Genomic DNA, 15873 nt, shown 5'->3' on the forward strand with positions numbered 1-15873 from the left:
TGGTCAAAGGATATGAACAGGCAGTTTTTAGACAAAGAAATCAGAGTTATCTATAGGCATATGAAGAAGTGCTCTAATTTACTTTTGATTAGAGAAATGTAAATTAACATAACTCTGAGGTACCACCTTATTATACCTATCAGTTGGGCTAATACGACAAAAAAGGAAAATGATAAATGTTGAAGATAACGTGTGAAAATTGAGACACTGATGCATATTGGTGGAGTTGTGATTCAACCATTCCGGAGAGTAATTTGGAACTATGCCCAAAGGGCTATAAAACTGTGCCTACCCTTTGATCCAGCAATATTACTACTAGGTCTGTATCCCAAAGAGATCATAAAAAAAGGGAAAGGACCTACATATGCACAAGTATTTATAGTAGCTTTTTTGTGGTAGCAAAGTATTGGAAATTAAGGGAATGCTCATTAATTGGGGAATGGCTGAGCAAGCTGCAGTATATGAATGTAATAGAACAGTATTGTGCAATAAGAAATGATGAACAGGCAAATTTCAGAAGATCCTGGAAAGACTTGGACGAACTGAAATGAGCAGAACCAGGAAAACGCTGTACACCATTTTGGCAACATTATGTGATGATCAACTATGAATGGCTCAGTTCTTCTCAGCAACACAGTGGTCCAAGACAAGTCCAAAGACCCATGAAGGAAAGTGCTATCCATATCCAGATAAAGAACTGATGGACTCTAAATGCAGATCAAAAGAGTATTTTTTCACCTATTTTATTATTTTTCATGTTTTTCTTTTTAATGTTTCTTCTTTCATAACTATGACTAATAAGGAAATACCAAAAATTTGTAACTTTAAGTCTTGTACAAATGAATGTTAAAAATTTTCTTGACATGTAATTGGGGAAAAAGTACTATTAAAAAAATTCACAGAAAATGTTTGGGGATTTTTTACTTCGAGTGTGACTTGCCCCCATTAAAAATAGTATAAACTCTGATAACTATATTAATAAAAGAAACAGAATTGTTCTAGGATTACAGAAATTTGGAAATCAACTTAGAATACTATAACACAACCTTGCACCATGCAACATGTTGCAAAAGGCTAGTAAATGCATGTAAAAGATGGAAGTTTTCATTGAATGTCTCCCACATCAGGGATGCTCTGCCACCTCGTCTTTCTTCCTGGCTTCTTTTAAAGAAGTTAAAATCATCCTTTCCAGATCCGTCATAATTTTAGTGCCTTCTCTCTGTTGGTTGTTTCCAATTAATCCTGTATGTAACTTTTTGCTTAGATCCAGAGTTGAAAGTCATTCTTTACTGAGATTGTATGTACAGATTTTATACACATGCATATAATATATATGTATATATATGTGTGTGTATACATACACACACACACACACACACACACACACACACACACATATATATATATATATATATATATATATATATATATATATATATATATATATATATATATATATATATATATACAAACAGCAGATACAGAGGGAAGATACTTGCACTGAGGGACCAGGAAAGGCCTCCTAAATAAAGTGGGACCTTAGCTGGGACTAGCAGGAAGCCAGGGAATCCAGAAAGGCAGAGATGAAGAGGGAGAGAATTCCAGGTACTAGGGACAGTTAGTGAAAAAACCTAGAGACAGAAGATGGGAGCATCATACCAGGAACATCAGGGATGCTACAAATTTGCCCTTCTGTAAACAATCATTAGGATCTGATACTAATAGCCTTATGGCTACAAAGCACTTCACTTTTATTCCTTCTTTGAGTTCTTTTACAATGGCCCTGTGAGCTAGGTGGTACAATTTCACTCACCCCCTATTTTGTAGATGAGGAAACTGAAACTCAGAGAGGTTAGGTGACTTGAGGACAAAGGTCACAAAGCAAGAGTGGATGGCAAGACCTATACATGCCCAAATTCTTTTCCCATTTTATACCTTTTGTGAAAATTGTCTTATGATCTGCATCTAGAAGTCTTCATAGAACCTAACATTTAGGAAGACTACTTGACACTTGAGTTATAGCTGGCACCAAGGCTCTAGCCCAGATCTCCCAGCTTTTCATCCCATTCTTCTATGCATTTCTTCGCTTCCTTTTCATTGATCTTTTTTCTTTTGCCAGTAGCATTTGCTTTTTGAGTCAGAATTGCTACGTCATCAACTCAATTAGCCAAGCTATTTACTTATAACAGTACACACATATGTATGGCATCTACCACAACTGTACCTAATGGTAAGAGACACAAATTTTAAAAAGTGGGAGAAAATTGTTTCTTAAGCTTTTGAGAACAATGAATGTCACAAGCTGGGATTTAGGCAGAAAGTTTTTTGTCTGTCTTGAAATTTAATTTATAGTGTTTGTAAATTCAGTTCAATGAACATTTATTAAGCACCTACTGTGTGCCAGGCACTGTGCTAAGTACAATGGATATAATTAAGAAAAATAAAGACAGTTCCTGCCCATAAGGAGCTTACAATCTAATGCGGAAATGCAAACACAAAAGGAAACTTGAAAGTGAGGGGTGGGGAGAGTTTTAAACGGGGTGAGTGTAGCATCTTATTCTGTTGAGTTGAAACTATTATCAATGAGGCACTGATTACCTCATTAGGACCTCATTAACTCTGTACATCGTCAAGAGAATTGGGTAATGTATCTAGAGTTGTTTGCTGGAGGTCAATAGTATAGGGGAGGAGAAAAGTGAGAGTGAAGAAAAAGAGTATGAAACTAGAAGAGGAGAGAAAAAGGAGAAAGGAAAAAATGCATTGAGTATGTCTGAGTAATAGAGTATTGTCCTTTGATTTCAGGGACACAGGTTGCTTGATGCTCAGAAACGCCAATTTTGAGAAATATCTGTGCAGGACCAGAACTCAGGACACCTGGGTTTTAGGCTCAGTTCTGTCTTTGACTAGCGAGGTAATCCTTAGTCACGTCTCTCAACGGCATGAGAGATAGAGATGATGTTACTTGCTTCTTATACCTCCCAGGATTATTTCAAGGATAAAATGGGATATCAAATATGCCAATGTTTTGAAATATTGTGCTGAAAATACAACATAATGTGTTTTTCTTTGTTCTTTTTAATCCACTTTCAATCCTCAGAATTTGTTCGAGTAAATTTATATATTATGCCATGGCACTGGTGTTTGGGTCTCCCTGTGTCACCCTGGTAGGGACCCAATTCTTTTTCAACAGGGGACACCTAGAGCTCTCACTCACTGGTCACCTCCATCCATAGGCAATCTAAATAATCATTTAAATATTATGATATCTCAGTGTCTGTAAATAAATGACTTCTAGCCATTAGCTGTGTCAAACAGTCTGCAAAGTTTTTTTGAGGCATTTTTTCTATTGTGATAAAACTCTAATCTGTTCTATGTTTCCTTTTCAAGGACAGCTGCAGCACTGTGGTCTACCCCCATGCTTTCTTCAAGAGCAGAGAGCTTTGTGGTTTTCATTCCATACAGCACTCATCAGGATAAGCACTGAGGCAGAAACAATTGATATCATATGCGTGCTTATAGAGGACTACCTAAGGTAAGCATTTTGGAAAGCTTGGAAGCCAGAAAGAACCATAAGCATTTCTTGATTTAAAAAGTTATGTTAATATTAATAGTTTAAAATACTTGATTGTTTTCTGTAGATTTTATCAACTGAGGTGATAAACATATAAGCTTGTTTTGAGATGATTAACCTTGCAACTAAAAATGGTATTGAAGAATTTTTCTCCTTGTACTTGTGCTAACATTTTTTAAGTGTTGAAATAAATGCTACAGGAATAATAGATAGAGCTGAAGAAGCAAAAAAAGAGTTGCCAGAAAACTGAAAGATCCAGAACTGGGAACTCCTCTCTATTCCTAGAACTGTAGAATGGTCATGGACTTTGGAAGTTAGAAAGTCCAAGCCAGTCATTTTAACGATGAGGAAAAGTAAGATTGAGGGATGTTAAGGGACAAATCCAAGATCACAGACTGGTAGAATCACAGCTAGAAGTCTGATCTCTTGGCTCCCTGTTACGTGCTGTCTTATCTCTACTATACTGCCTGGGTGAACAATTAGTCAGCAGTAAAGATCAAGGAATCCTGATTAATCCAAAGGGAACTTGGTACTGCTCTGCTGCAACGTAGTTTAGGTTTACTAATTTACAGAATCATAACATTTTAAGGCTGGAAGAGACCTTAGAGATCATCTAATTCAATCTTCTCCTTTGGCAGAGAGAATACCGAGGCCCAGACAAGTGAAGCAATTCATGTGAGGTCACATATCTAAGTAGTAGAGAGAAAATTTCAATTCAGGTCTCTTGACTGACCACAGAAGCTTCAATGAGATCCTCATGCCTCTGACTACATAGAGGCAAACCTCATTCATTTGGGTTTCATGAATTTAGAATTTGCAATTATTTTGATAGTAAATGGAATGCAATTTATTGTTTATTTGTGAATAATGATAATACTAGTAGTAGTAGAAGTAATGTAGCTGGGAAAAATGTTTAAGACAAGATAATGAGCTGAATTCAAGATACCCTGGGTTCTAGTTTAGACAAATTCATGTATCAGCAATTGTGTATTAATTAGAAGGAATCATTATTTATTCACTAAACCAATCTATTAGCTTAGTTCTAGTTACTGAATATATCTAAAAATAACAAGTCTAAATTTTTAAGGAATATGCATTTTTGTTGTTCATTTGTAACAAAACTCTTCACGAGCTCATTTGAGGTTTTCTTGGCAAAGATAGTGGAGTGGTTTACCATTTCTTTCTGCAGATCATTTTGCAGATGAGGAAACTGAGGCAGAGATTAAGTGATTTACCTAGGCTCACATAGTTACTAAGTGTCAGGCCAGATTTAAATTCAGGAAGATGTGTTTTCCTGACTATAGGTTGGGTACTCTATGCACATCACCACCTCTCTGCCTCAGGAATATGCGTAGGAAGTGAGAATTAGGAGAGGCTTCTGAAATGTAGGATAGTAGGATAAGTTTTAATTGTCTCTAAATTCTAAATAGTTCTAACATTCTAGGATTTCCACAATATTCTGTACTTGAGACTTACTTATTCAGAGTGATCTTTTCCTCAAGTTAGGTTAAATTAGTGAAGTTTTACTAAGCCATTTTTAAAAATGAAATTCTCTTGTAAAAGACTTAAAGCCACTTTCAAATTGGATGTAGGATTGGAGAACACAGTAGGATGGGAGAACAAAGATTCTGTGTTGTCCTAAAAAAGACACTTGCTGAGCTGAGGTTTTTAGATCTTTGTTTGATGAGATAAATGTGTGTATATTTGGATTTTTTTTCCTTTTTTTTTGGTTCTCAAAAGTAGCAGGCAGAACGCTTTGCTAGGAAAGGAAATGCTCTGTCTGTCCTCTAATTACATCTGTGATTTCTAGTTATATTTCTGTCCTTCACTAAGAAATTATTGGCAAAAGACTGTATGTCTGTGCTCCAAGGAAGATTCTGGCTAAGATTAAAGAAACACTCCCAGGAGGCTCCCTGCCTGGATGACGCTGTGCTTTTCTTCTCGGGATCTTCTGAAAGGTTCTAGGACAGTGTAGTAGAGGGAACGTAGTCGTCACAGACGGAAAGGATACTGAGAGGCAACCTTGTTTAGTGAATTTAGTGTTTCAGATGTGGCTTCCCATCCTACCTCTGGCAATTGCTAATCACTTAATTGCCCTGAATCTCAGTTTCCTCCAGTTTAAAACTGAGTCAAAAAACACACATAATCTCTGCCTCAGGGTTGTCTGTGATGGTTGAATGAGTTAATGTATGAAAAGTACTATGTGCCTGTCAGTTATCCTTACCCATACCAATGAAATCCTACTTCTGCCTACATAACTACATATACTACAACACGTAAACCAAATGTGTCATATAGAAATTAAAAATGCCTTCCTTCAACAACCATACCTTCTATGCTCAGAACCCTGTACTAGGCACTGGAGCAGATACCAGGATTAGGTAAGACCTGGCCCCTTTCCTCATGTAGTTAACGGTCACTGGGGGGAGATCACACAAAGACATAGTTTTTTTACACAATATTATATGATAAGCACAGTGAGGAGTTGCAACACAAAGTGCTTTGGGAGAGAGAAGATGATAACTGAGGCATGAATGCACAGAATATTAGGGAGGGTGCGATCAGGTAAGGCCTGCTGGAAGAGGTGACATCTGATTCGGATTTTAAAGGGTTGATAGGAATTTGAATCTGAAGAGGAGGAAGGCGGGCATTGCAGGCCCAGGGAGCAGAATAGGTAGAGGCTTGAGGAAAAGTGGGTAGATGGGACATTGTGAGGGAGAGAGGGAAGGAATAAATAAGTCTGGCTGTTAAACTAGCAGCTTAGAATTTTTTTTTCCTCAGATCTACAATTCAACAAATTTCACCTTAATCCATTATTTAAGTGATTAAAAAAAAGACAAATAAACTATGAAGTTTTAGGAGGCATTTAAAATAAGGAAGATTAGAAAATGAAAAGAAAGCAGAATGTCAGTTTTCACAGGATCAGTTTAAGGATCTTTGGTGCATATCTCCCAGTTCCCTCCCACTCTCTCCATCCGCTCTGTGTGAGTCCAGCATTGTTCTTAGACCTCTCCCCCTCCCTGTGTCACCAGGGCATCTGCTCTCTGCTCATCTCCTCTCTCTCTCTCTCTCTCTCTCTCTCTCTCTCTCTCTCTCTCTCTCTCTCTCTCTCTCTCTCTCTCTCTTTCTCTCATACACACAGACATACTCTTTCCCCTCTCTTTCTTACAGATATACTCATTTTCCCTCTCTCTCGCATATCCCCTCTCTCTCTCTCTCTCTCTCTCTCTCTCTCTCTCTCTCTTTGTGTCTGTCTGTCTGTCTGTCTGTCTGTCTCTCTCTCACACACACGCACACACACACACACCCTTCCTCCCCCTCTTCCACCCCTGTTCCAAGTCACAGAGCTCTGTACAGATGAGGTTGTGGGAGAAGCATCAGTACTGTGGTCCCACCACAACGAGTGCCTCTGCTGGCACACCCTCAGCATGACAAGAATGGGGCCATAGCCAAACCCAGTCAGGGTATTGGAAAAGAGAAAGTGAAGGAGTAATTAACTATTTCTAGGCACAAATGGAATTGTAGCTCCTCAGGAACTTGAAATAGTATAAAGAATTTGAATTGAAGAGGATGGGGAAAGGAGTGAAGGAAGAAGGGAAGGAATGTGAAGTGGTAATGAGATGCCAGTGGTAAGCAAGGGACATTTTGCAAGGACTTTTTTTTAATTTTTAGCTGGTATGAATTTGAGCAGGAAAGCTGAGGTTATTGAAAGGAAAATGAATACTCTGAAGGTCTGTGAAGGAGAAATGACAGATTTTTTTCTTATGTTTGGAAGGGTAATTGAAGGCAGGACTGGGCCCAGACTGGGCTGTTGACTGAAAAGCCCCACCTCCAAGGAGGGGTCCAAAATAAACCCGTTGGGACAATTTCCCTAGCTAGTCACACACAAGCACATCTGTAGTGGGGTCATTCTGAAAGTATTTCAGGCAGTCTCTGTCCTGGTGATTAGTCACTAGGTCTTATATCAAAACAGAAGAATTGTTTGCAAGTGTAATGGCTCATTCTTTTCACCAATAATAGCAACTCTGTAAGAAAATGGGTTACATCTAAATACATGTCCTTGTCCCAATAGGCTGCATGTTGTTGGTGATCAGGAATATTAATCAATGGTGAAAAATAGAAGTCATGTATAAAATGGCGGTATCTAATTCTGAGGACATAATGCCATTCTGAAATGTATACGATGCCATAAAGTGATCAAAGATGGCGTCTCCCTCCCCAAGCCAAAGCATGTTTGGCCTCAGACTCAAAGCAAAGCAGGAAGAAAGTAGCTGAATGGGCTGGCAGCCACTTAGTGAAAACCTTAGATTCCCTTGGGCCTTAAAACTTCATTCCTGTGCTGGTGTTGTGTCTGCATCTTATTTGAGGCTATTAGCTACCTTCCTTTCACCTCAGAGAAGTATTGAAAATATCCACAGGGTCAAAAATAGTAATGCCCATAGCAGGGATCAGAAAGGACATCCTGATGCTAACCCAGGAGCTGACTCTGGATTTCTCTGGGGCCATAAGCCACAAAAGGAGACAGATGGCTATCCATTTTCATTCCCCATAGATTAAATGGGGGTGGGGTGAGAGGAGGGAAGAAACCTTGTTTCTTCAAGTCAATCCAATTTCTCACACATTTATGAAGGTCTAGGCACGAACAAAGAGAGCTAAGACAAAGAGAGCTATGATATGGATCTTGCTGTCAAGAAGTTTATTGCTTAATTAAGAGTGCGGAGGGAATGACAGGGACTAGGAGATAGGCCTGAATAACCTGAGGTATAAGGGAGAGAGAGAAGCACAGAAAGGATAAGTAGGCAAATACTGTGAGAAATGGGAGGAGGGAGAGAACAATCGCTTTCACATGGAGGTGAGAGAGGCCAGGGAGGCCTTGAAGGAAGAGATGGCATCAGAAGTGGGCCAGAATCATGGACTCTCAGTGTGCAAAGGGACCTCAGTGACCTTCTGTTTGCCCTCATACCAGATAGAGTCACTTCTCCTACAGACAGTGCTGATGAGGTATCACCCAGCCTTCATTGGAAGAGCGAAAACAGTGTCCCCTTCCTCCTCCCTCCTCCCCAGGCAGCTCATTCCTCCTTGGGAGTCTTTCTGATTGTTAGCAAGTTTTTTTTATTACATTCATCTAAAACTTCTACATGAGGCTCTTAGTTCTTCCTCAGGGAGCAAGCAGAAAAAGTCCAGCTCTCTTTTGTGTGACAGTCTTTCATACTCGTGAAAATGGTCATCCCATTAAGTCTTCTCCAGGTTAAACAATGCCATTGGGACACCTACGTGGAGCAATGGATAAAGCACTGTGTTTGGAGTAAGAAAGATTTGAATTCCAATATGGTCTCAGATACTTCCTAGCTGTGTGACCACACCAGTGCTCCTCCTCATCCCAGCACTGCCACTCAGAAATGAGACTATAGATTGGCTTCTCAATTCCCCTAGGGTCTTTAGGCCTATGGTTCTAAAAGTGGATGCTGCTGCTGTAAGTGGCTGCCAGTGCTCTGGGACCTCACGGCCTCTCACTCAGGTGAAAGAGCTTTCTTACTGACCTTTGAAGCTATCTTTGGCATTTGTGGATTAAAAAATCTGGGAACTGCAGCTGCTACCTGTGATTCTGAGCCCTGAAGCCAGTCCTGTCCATGCCACACTGCACAGCCAAAGCTGGGCTGTGCTCTGAGCCTGGTGTGATAGACCTTTCCTGTCGGCCTTCTAGGCTGTCTTGGGCTGGAAATCTCTTTCACTCCGTCGTTTTGTGGCTTCTGCTGCTCTAGAATTTGTTTAGGGTCATTTTTTTATAGGTATTTTATGGGTTATTGGGGCAGAGCTAGAGTAGATCCATCTTTCTACTCCACCATCTTCTCTTACTGAATCTTTTGCTGCCAGACTTATCAAATAAGTAGTTAACGATCATGACCTTCCTAAAAGTTTTAAAAGCTAGTGTCTTCCACCACTGTAGTACTGAAATAGTACTCTTAAAAAGTCCCTTCTAGCCAAATCCCAAAGCTTTTTTTCCTCTTTGACAGTAGCATTTTGTCAGCAGCATTTTTGCTGGCCCCCACACCCCTGTCCTGTCTCATCTCTTGGTACATTTCTTCTGTTTTACGTGATACTATTCTTATCAGTTCTACTTCTCTGATCTCATCTCTTTTTGTGATTCTTCTTCTTCTTATTTCTTAACTGTGGATGACACCCACAGCTCAATTTAGTTCCCTATCTTTCTCTTCTTCATTCATTAAGAATTATCATCTTTACTTGTGATTTCAGTGAGGCTCATGCTGCTAACTCACAGATCCACATCTCTAGCCCCAACCTGATATGTCTATTAGTATATTCCACCATTATTTCAAATTAAACATGCGAATTTGGACAAGTTTCTTAATCTCTCTGGTCCCTAACTGTTTGCAGATTGTTTGTAAATTGTTTGGGGTATTGGATTTTGAAATTCTTTAAACTGTAACATTTGTTTGAATATTTAGAATCAAATGCATGAGAGGCAGCCAACATGGGAGAGTGGATAGAGAGCCAGAGTCAGAAAGTGCTGGGTTCAAGCTGGGTCTCTGGCACCCATTGGTTAAATCACTTAACCTCTCAGTTAGCTCTGCAAGTCTATAGATTACTGAACAATTGCTGATCTGAATTAGTAGAGAATTTCCTATGGAAATAAATCAGATTCATATCACAAGAAGAACTCATTATCTCCTCTTTTTATCTCCCAACTGTATTCCCCTTCCTAATTTTATAATTTTTTTAATTAAAATTTTTTGTTCTAGTCACCCAGGCTTTTGAATCATCATTGACTCCTCCTCCTCTTCCCACCTCTGCGATCAATTCCATTCCTTCTTTCTAACCATGATCTTCTTTCCCCCTCCATTCTCAGTGATATCACCCTGGTTCAGGCCCTCATGAGACCTGAATTACTATAACTGCTCCTAATTTTTTTTTCCTGCCCTCTAATCTTTTTCAATCTGTCCCATGTGATTCACTGGGGAGAAGTGGAAGGAATTCCGGGTTTTAAAGCTCTGCTTCTTTTTACAATGGCTAGTCACACTAAGCAACCATCAGGGCATCCAGTGTCCTGTTTTGTAGATTGAATGCTTCTCCAACTAGGTCATGAGAAGGGAGTTCTGGCACAAGCTTTGGGGGTTTCCAGCATCCCTGATATGGTTTGGTAGGATGCTGCTGCCATCTGGTGCCTTCATGAGGAAATAGTTATACACAGGGTACTTGGCAACAGAGAATGATGAATTCAGTGCAGCTTCTTGGCTTGGAAAATGTTGGTGAGACTCAAAGAAAAGGACATTAGAGACAAGGGGAAAGAAAGAGCGTCTTAGCACTCCTTTGGGAGGTTCAGTTGGCATTTGTGGATAAGTTCAGTTACTGATAGTTGCCCAAGAACTGCAGAACAACCTTGGCCACAACTGGGCTTCTGATTTGACCAGAGACGTTGGGGGTGGGGGAGAGGTGCCACTAATTCAGCTACCAAAGCTCCCTTTTCAAAATACTCTTTCTTTTGTGTTTTAAATGCAGGAATGGGGAAATTGTATGAAGTCATCACATTTATCTACCCAAAAGAAGTTCACCGGGTCATCTCAAGAGTTACTGTGAGGCAGCTGTCCATGGCATTTTCTGCAGGAACTCTTCATATCCTCACCAGCCAGTCCAGGCTTTGGGAGTTGGAGGTGAGAACCAGGTTTAACACAGTGGTCCAAAATTGACTTGTATGTGAGGGGAGCAGAAAAAGCCTTCCCTTCAGGTGCATTGCATTAAGCCTTTCCAAATCCTGGTAGGGTTATGGTAAAACTACATTCTGAATTAGGGCATGGTCTACCAAGTACTGTTCACTTCAATGCAGTCAGAAAGAATCCAGTTTAGGAATCTTATATCCCTTGCCTTTTCCTCATTAGTTACATAAATACTGATTATTATACAGAATCCACAAGTAGAGATGGAATGTCAAGATATTATAGGGGAGACAGTTCACTTTCACCATGATATTTCTAGCTTGTCATTCAGAAATATTTTATGATTATCTCCTATACTAAGGGCTATAGGCAGAATCATTAGACTTAAAAATATATAGGGCTGGAAGGGACCTTAGAAATCAGCCAATCTCTTTTACCAATGAGGAAAAAGAATGACTGAGTCAAGGTCACTTGGTAGATACAGTTAATAACAAGGGTCAAAAGGAAGCTACCATTGAAAGTCAGATTCAGGAGTGATGCTCATGAAAATACGCTTGGATATCAACCACAGGGGTGTGTGTATGTGTGTGTGTCTGTGTGTCTGTGTGTCTGTGTGTCTGTGTGTGTGTGTGTGTGTGTGTGTGTGTGTGTACCTATAATCACTGATAGCCATTCAGATCAGTATTTGGCCATGGGGCTGTTTGCCATGCTTAGGCTGACTAGAATTAGGCAGAGTTAGCCTGGGAAGGACTTAGAGAAGCAAGAGAAGAACATTGGTTGGTGAGAGGAGAAAGCAACACATTTATGGCAACCAGGAGGAGTGGTGAGTATTAAGACAAGTGAGTCCTCTGGGGGAAGTCCTAATCTAGCAGGAGCTGAGAGGTAAAGGGTGTGAGGAGCAGGTAGGTCGTGTTAGCAGAGAGTACTATTTGGTGGATGATTCATTCTTCTGCTGAAGTGCTTTAAGAGATTGGGTCCCTGGGCAGGATTTTTAACAGAAGACTTGATTTTACTCGAATGTAGAATTCCACATATCAGAATTATTTGTTAGAATATTAGAATGCCAAGCTCTTATGCAGTTAGGTGGCACAGTGGATAGAGCACAGAGTTTGGAGTCAGGGAGACCTGAGTTCAAATACTGCTTCAGACTTAGCTGTGTAATCCTGGGCAAAGGACTTCACCTCTATCTGCCACAGTTTCCTCAACTATAAAATGGGGATAGTATTAACATCTACTTCACAGGGTTGTTGTGTAGACCAAATGAAATTTTATATATATATACATATACATATAGCTTAACACAGTGCCTGGCACATAGGAAACATTTAATAAATGCTTATTCCTTTCCCCCCTTGTTGCTCAGCCCTTTCTCCCTATGCCCTAATCTAGTTAAGCTCTGCATAGTACAAGTAGAAAGAATGCTGCATTTGGAATCAGAAGGCCTGGGTTTGAATCCTAGTTTGGCTGCTTATTGCCTGTATGACCATAGCTTATTCATTTCACTGTCTTGGCTCCAATTCCCTTATCTGTAAAATGAGGCAGTTAGACTATACAGTCATTAAAGTCCCTTCCTGCTCAAACACTCGAATCTTCATGGTTAATGTAAAAAAAAAATAATGTAAAAAAATTAATATGAATATGTATGTAGAACCCATATCAGATTGCACACTGCCTTGGGGAAGGGGAGAAAAATTAAACCTCAAAAGCTTGTGAAACTGAATGTTGTAAACTAAAAATAAATAATAAATTTGTAAAAAGTAGCAATAAAGAAAGAAAATGCCATCCACATCCAGAGAAGGAACTATGGAGTTGGAATGCAGATTGTAGCATATGATCTGCTCTCTTTTTAAAATTTAGTTTAGTTTTTCTTTCTTGTGGTTCCTCCCATTTGTTCTAATTTCTATACAATTTGGCTAATGTGAAAATATGTTCATAAGAATGTATATGTAGATCCTATATCAGATTGCACACTGTTTTGGGGAGAGGGCAGGGTCGGGAGGTGGAGAAAATTTAAAACTTAGGGAAGTGAATGTTGAAAACTAAAAAAAATGAATTTATAAAAAACAAACAAACCCAGAACTCAACTCTTTAGGGGCAGTGAGCTCAGATAACAGATACTCCATCATCCTGGACGTATCTTACTTTTAGAACTTTCTGCACGAAGGATTGAGGTCAGTCCTAAGATTCTGCCAGGATTTAGACAGTCTCAGATCTGGTGTTACACAGCCCAAAGAAGCTACAGATATCAATCATGGGAGAGAGGTAAAGACCTCATATTTCTCTCCCCCTAACTGAACCTTTTCCACTGTTCAGTTTCTCTCTCATTCACATTAAACTTCTCTGGTGCCCATGCTTGTCATCAGACCTCAATATAGAATTTAAAAGTGCTGTCTGTCCTAATTTTCAGCCTCTGAAATCCAGGAAAGCCGTCACTTGTTTGTGGCCAGAGTTTGCTAGCCTCTGATCAAATTATGAAGGAAGCCAAAAAGATGAAAAAACCATTGGTAACTTGTGTTTGTTTCCTTTCCTAGCCGACAGCAGGGACAGGCAGAATTTTCCTGTGTCTCCTTGACTTGGACCAGAGAAAACTGAGCTTTGTTATCATGAGCGATGCCATCTCCTTCTTGGAATATCAACGGCTGGAGGAAATTGTTGCTGTCCTTTTAAGCAAGTCCAGTCTATTTGTCAGGTACCTTGTCAGGGCTGACCCAGAGTTTCCATCCTGATCAACGAGAGGTTTCAGGGGAGCCTGGGCTGGCAGTTCAGAAAAAGCTCAAATAGAGACAACCATGAATGTTTTCCCTTGGTTAAGAGTGAAAACGAACTCTTTATCATGGGGACATCTAACATAATGATGAGAAGTGGTCTGCTTCTCTTCATGGTCACTATTGTTGGCTAGCCTTTAGGTTAAAGGAGAAAATTGGATTGTGAGCTCCTTGAGGGTAGGGACTCTCTTTTGCCTCTTTTTGTACCACCTGAGCTTAGCACAGTGCCTGGCACCTGGTAGGCACTTAAATGTTTTTTGATTGTTGGAAATCTTGAATTGGATAAATCAACTGTGGTAGATATCATGTGACAGTCTTGCTTATCAGTGACTTTTTCCCATGTTGATAGCAAGTGTGACTTTGTATTTTTTATTTTAGTTTCCCTTTTGAGGTGCCTGGGGACAAGCCAGACCAGGCTGCAAGAAAGAAAATGTCTTTTCAGCTTCAGGAGAAAAACAGTTGGGCTCTCTTGGGACGTCCTCAACTACATTATGCGGGAGCACTCATTTTGGCTAAGTATGGGACAATGGTGATGGCGGAGAACCAGATTTCTATTCAGTTTTGTGTGTGTTATATAAACATGCTTTCTTTCCATCTGGACTCTAAGTTTCTTGGAGTACAGAATTTTTCCTTTGTACTTTGTACCCCTAGCACCTGCAGGCACAGTGCCAATAGAATATTGGATAGGATTTTGGAGTGTACTTTCTGGGATTCATATGGTGATTTTTCTTTTTCAGATCTGTGGATCAACCCCAAAGAGAAATCCCAAGTGACCAACTGCCTGAACCCAGCTCTCCAGCTAAGAAGCAAAGGATATCTCTAAAGTCTCTCTTTTCCAAGGTTCAAGTCAGAGAAATGAAGGCTAGGCATAGGAGAGCGATTTTTATTTGCTCCTTGGGGTTTCTTCCTATGCTTAGAGCTTCCCCATGTGGAGGGAAGCATGTCTCTTTTATGTCACTTGGGTTAACTGAGCCCCACTGCCTATACTGCCCAAAGCCTTACTTGGGAGTTTAAATCAGAGAGTTAATAGCAACAATACCACCCCACTTTTTTCCATAGTAAATACCAATGGGTGGGATCTACTTGGTGGTAACTGGATTTAGGACATAGGAATTTAAGAAGAAATAAATGGCTCCTGAGATATTAGCCTTATAAACTCAAACCTTCTATGCCAGCAGTCGTCACAATTTTATACTTTTCAAAGTTTGCGGAGATATTATCTTATCTCATCCCTTCAGCTTAACATTTTCTTCTCATAGAATGCACTGCAAGCCTTAAGGAATGATGGTCCAATTTCTAAGTTTTTGATGGTTGGGCAATTTTAGAGAATAGGGCTGGCCTCAGCCCTGGTATGGGAAGGCACTATCCTAATTAACCCCCCCAAGTCTCTTCTTACTTGTTAGCAAATGCTTGAAAGTCCAGAGCTAATTCACTTTAACTCAACATACATTTCTGAAGCAGCTGCAATGTGCCAGGCTCTTCTGTTAAGTGTCTGGAGGGGTTGGGGAAGGAAGGGAACCTCTGTGCCAGGCACAGGTGCCAGGTTAAGTGCTTTACAAACATTATTTCATTGGATCATCACCACAACCCTGCACGAGAAGTGCTGTTATTATCCCCATTTCATAGCTGAGGAAACTGAGTAAAACAGTGGTTAAGTGACTTGCTCAGGGTCACACAGCTAGGAAATGTCCAAGGCTGGATTCGAACTCAGGTTTTCCTGTCTCCAGGCCTAGTACTCTATCTACTGTACTATTTAGCTGCTTTTATTAAAGCACTTTACGAGGTCCTAGGGTTACAAAGACAAAAATGGAGAAAAAAATAGAAATCTATTCCTTTTGCCTTAAGGCTTTATTATTTTTATACT

The 15873-nt window shown here is 39.9% G+C and overlaps 1 protein-coding gene across 2 annotated transcripts in view; it reads left to right on the forward strand.

Annotated features, from left to right (window-relative positions):
• The window catches only part of MRO (maestro), a 59734-nt gene that overhangs the window by 34287 nt on the left and 9574 nt on the right, over positions 1-15873 (forward strand). For both annotated transcript variants that reach the window (XM_072606028.1, XM_072606029.1), the window contains exons 3-8: positions 2803-2911; positions 3388-3532; positions 11090-11241; positions 13776-13933; positions 14388-14525; positions 14747-14849. In XM_072606028.1, coding sequence (XP_072462129.1) covers positions 11092-11241; positions 13776-13933; positions 14388-14525; positions 14747-14849 — 549 coding nt within the window. In that variant the 5' untranslated portion in view covers positions 2803-2911; positions 3388-3532; positions 11090-11091. The remainder of the gene's footprint in view (positions 1-2802; positions 2912-3387; positions 3533-11089; positions 11242-13775; positions 13934-14387; positions 14526-14746; positions 14850-15873) is intronic.

This window comes from Notamacropus eugenii, chromosome 4, assembly GCF_028372415.1.
Source record: "Notamacropus eugenii isolate mMacEug1 chromosome 4, mMacEug1.pri_v2, whole genome shotgun sequence".
Classification (NCBI taxonomy): domain Eukaryota; kingdom Metazoa; phylum Chordata; class Mammalia; order Diprotodontia; family Macropodidae; genus Notamacropus; species Notamacropus eugenii.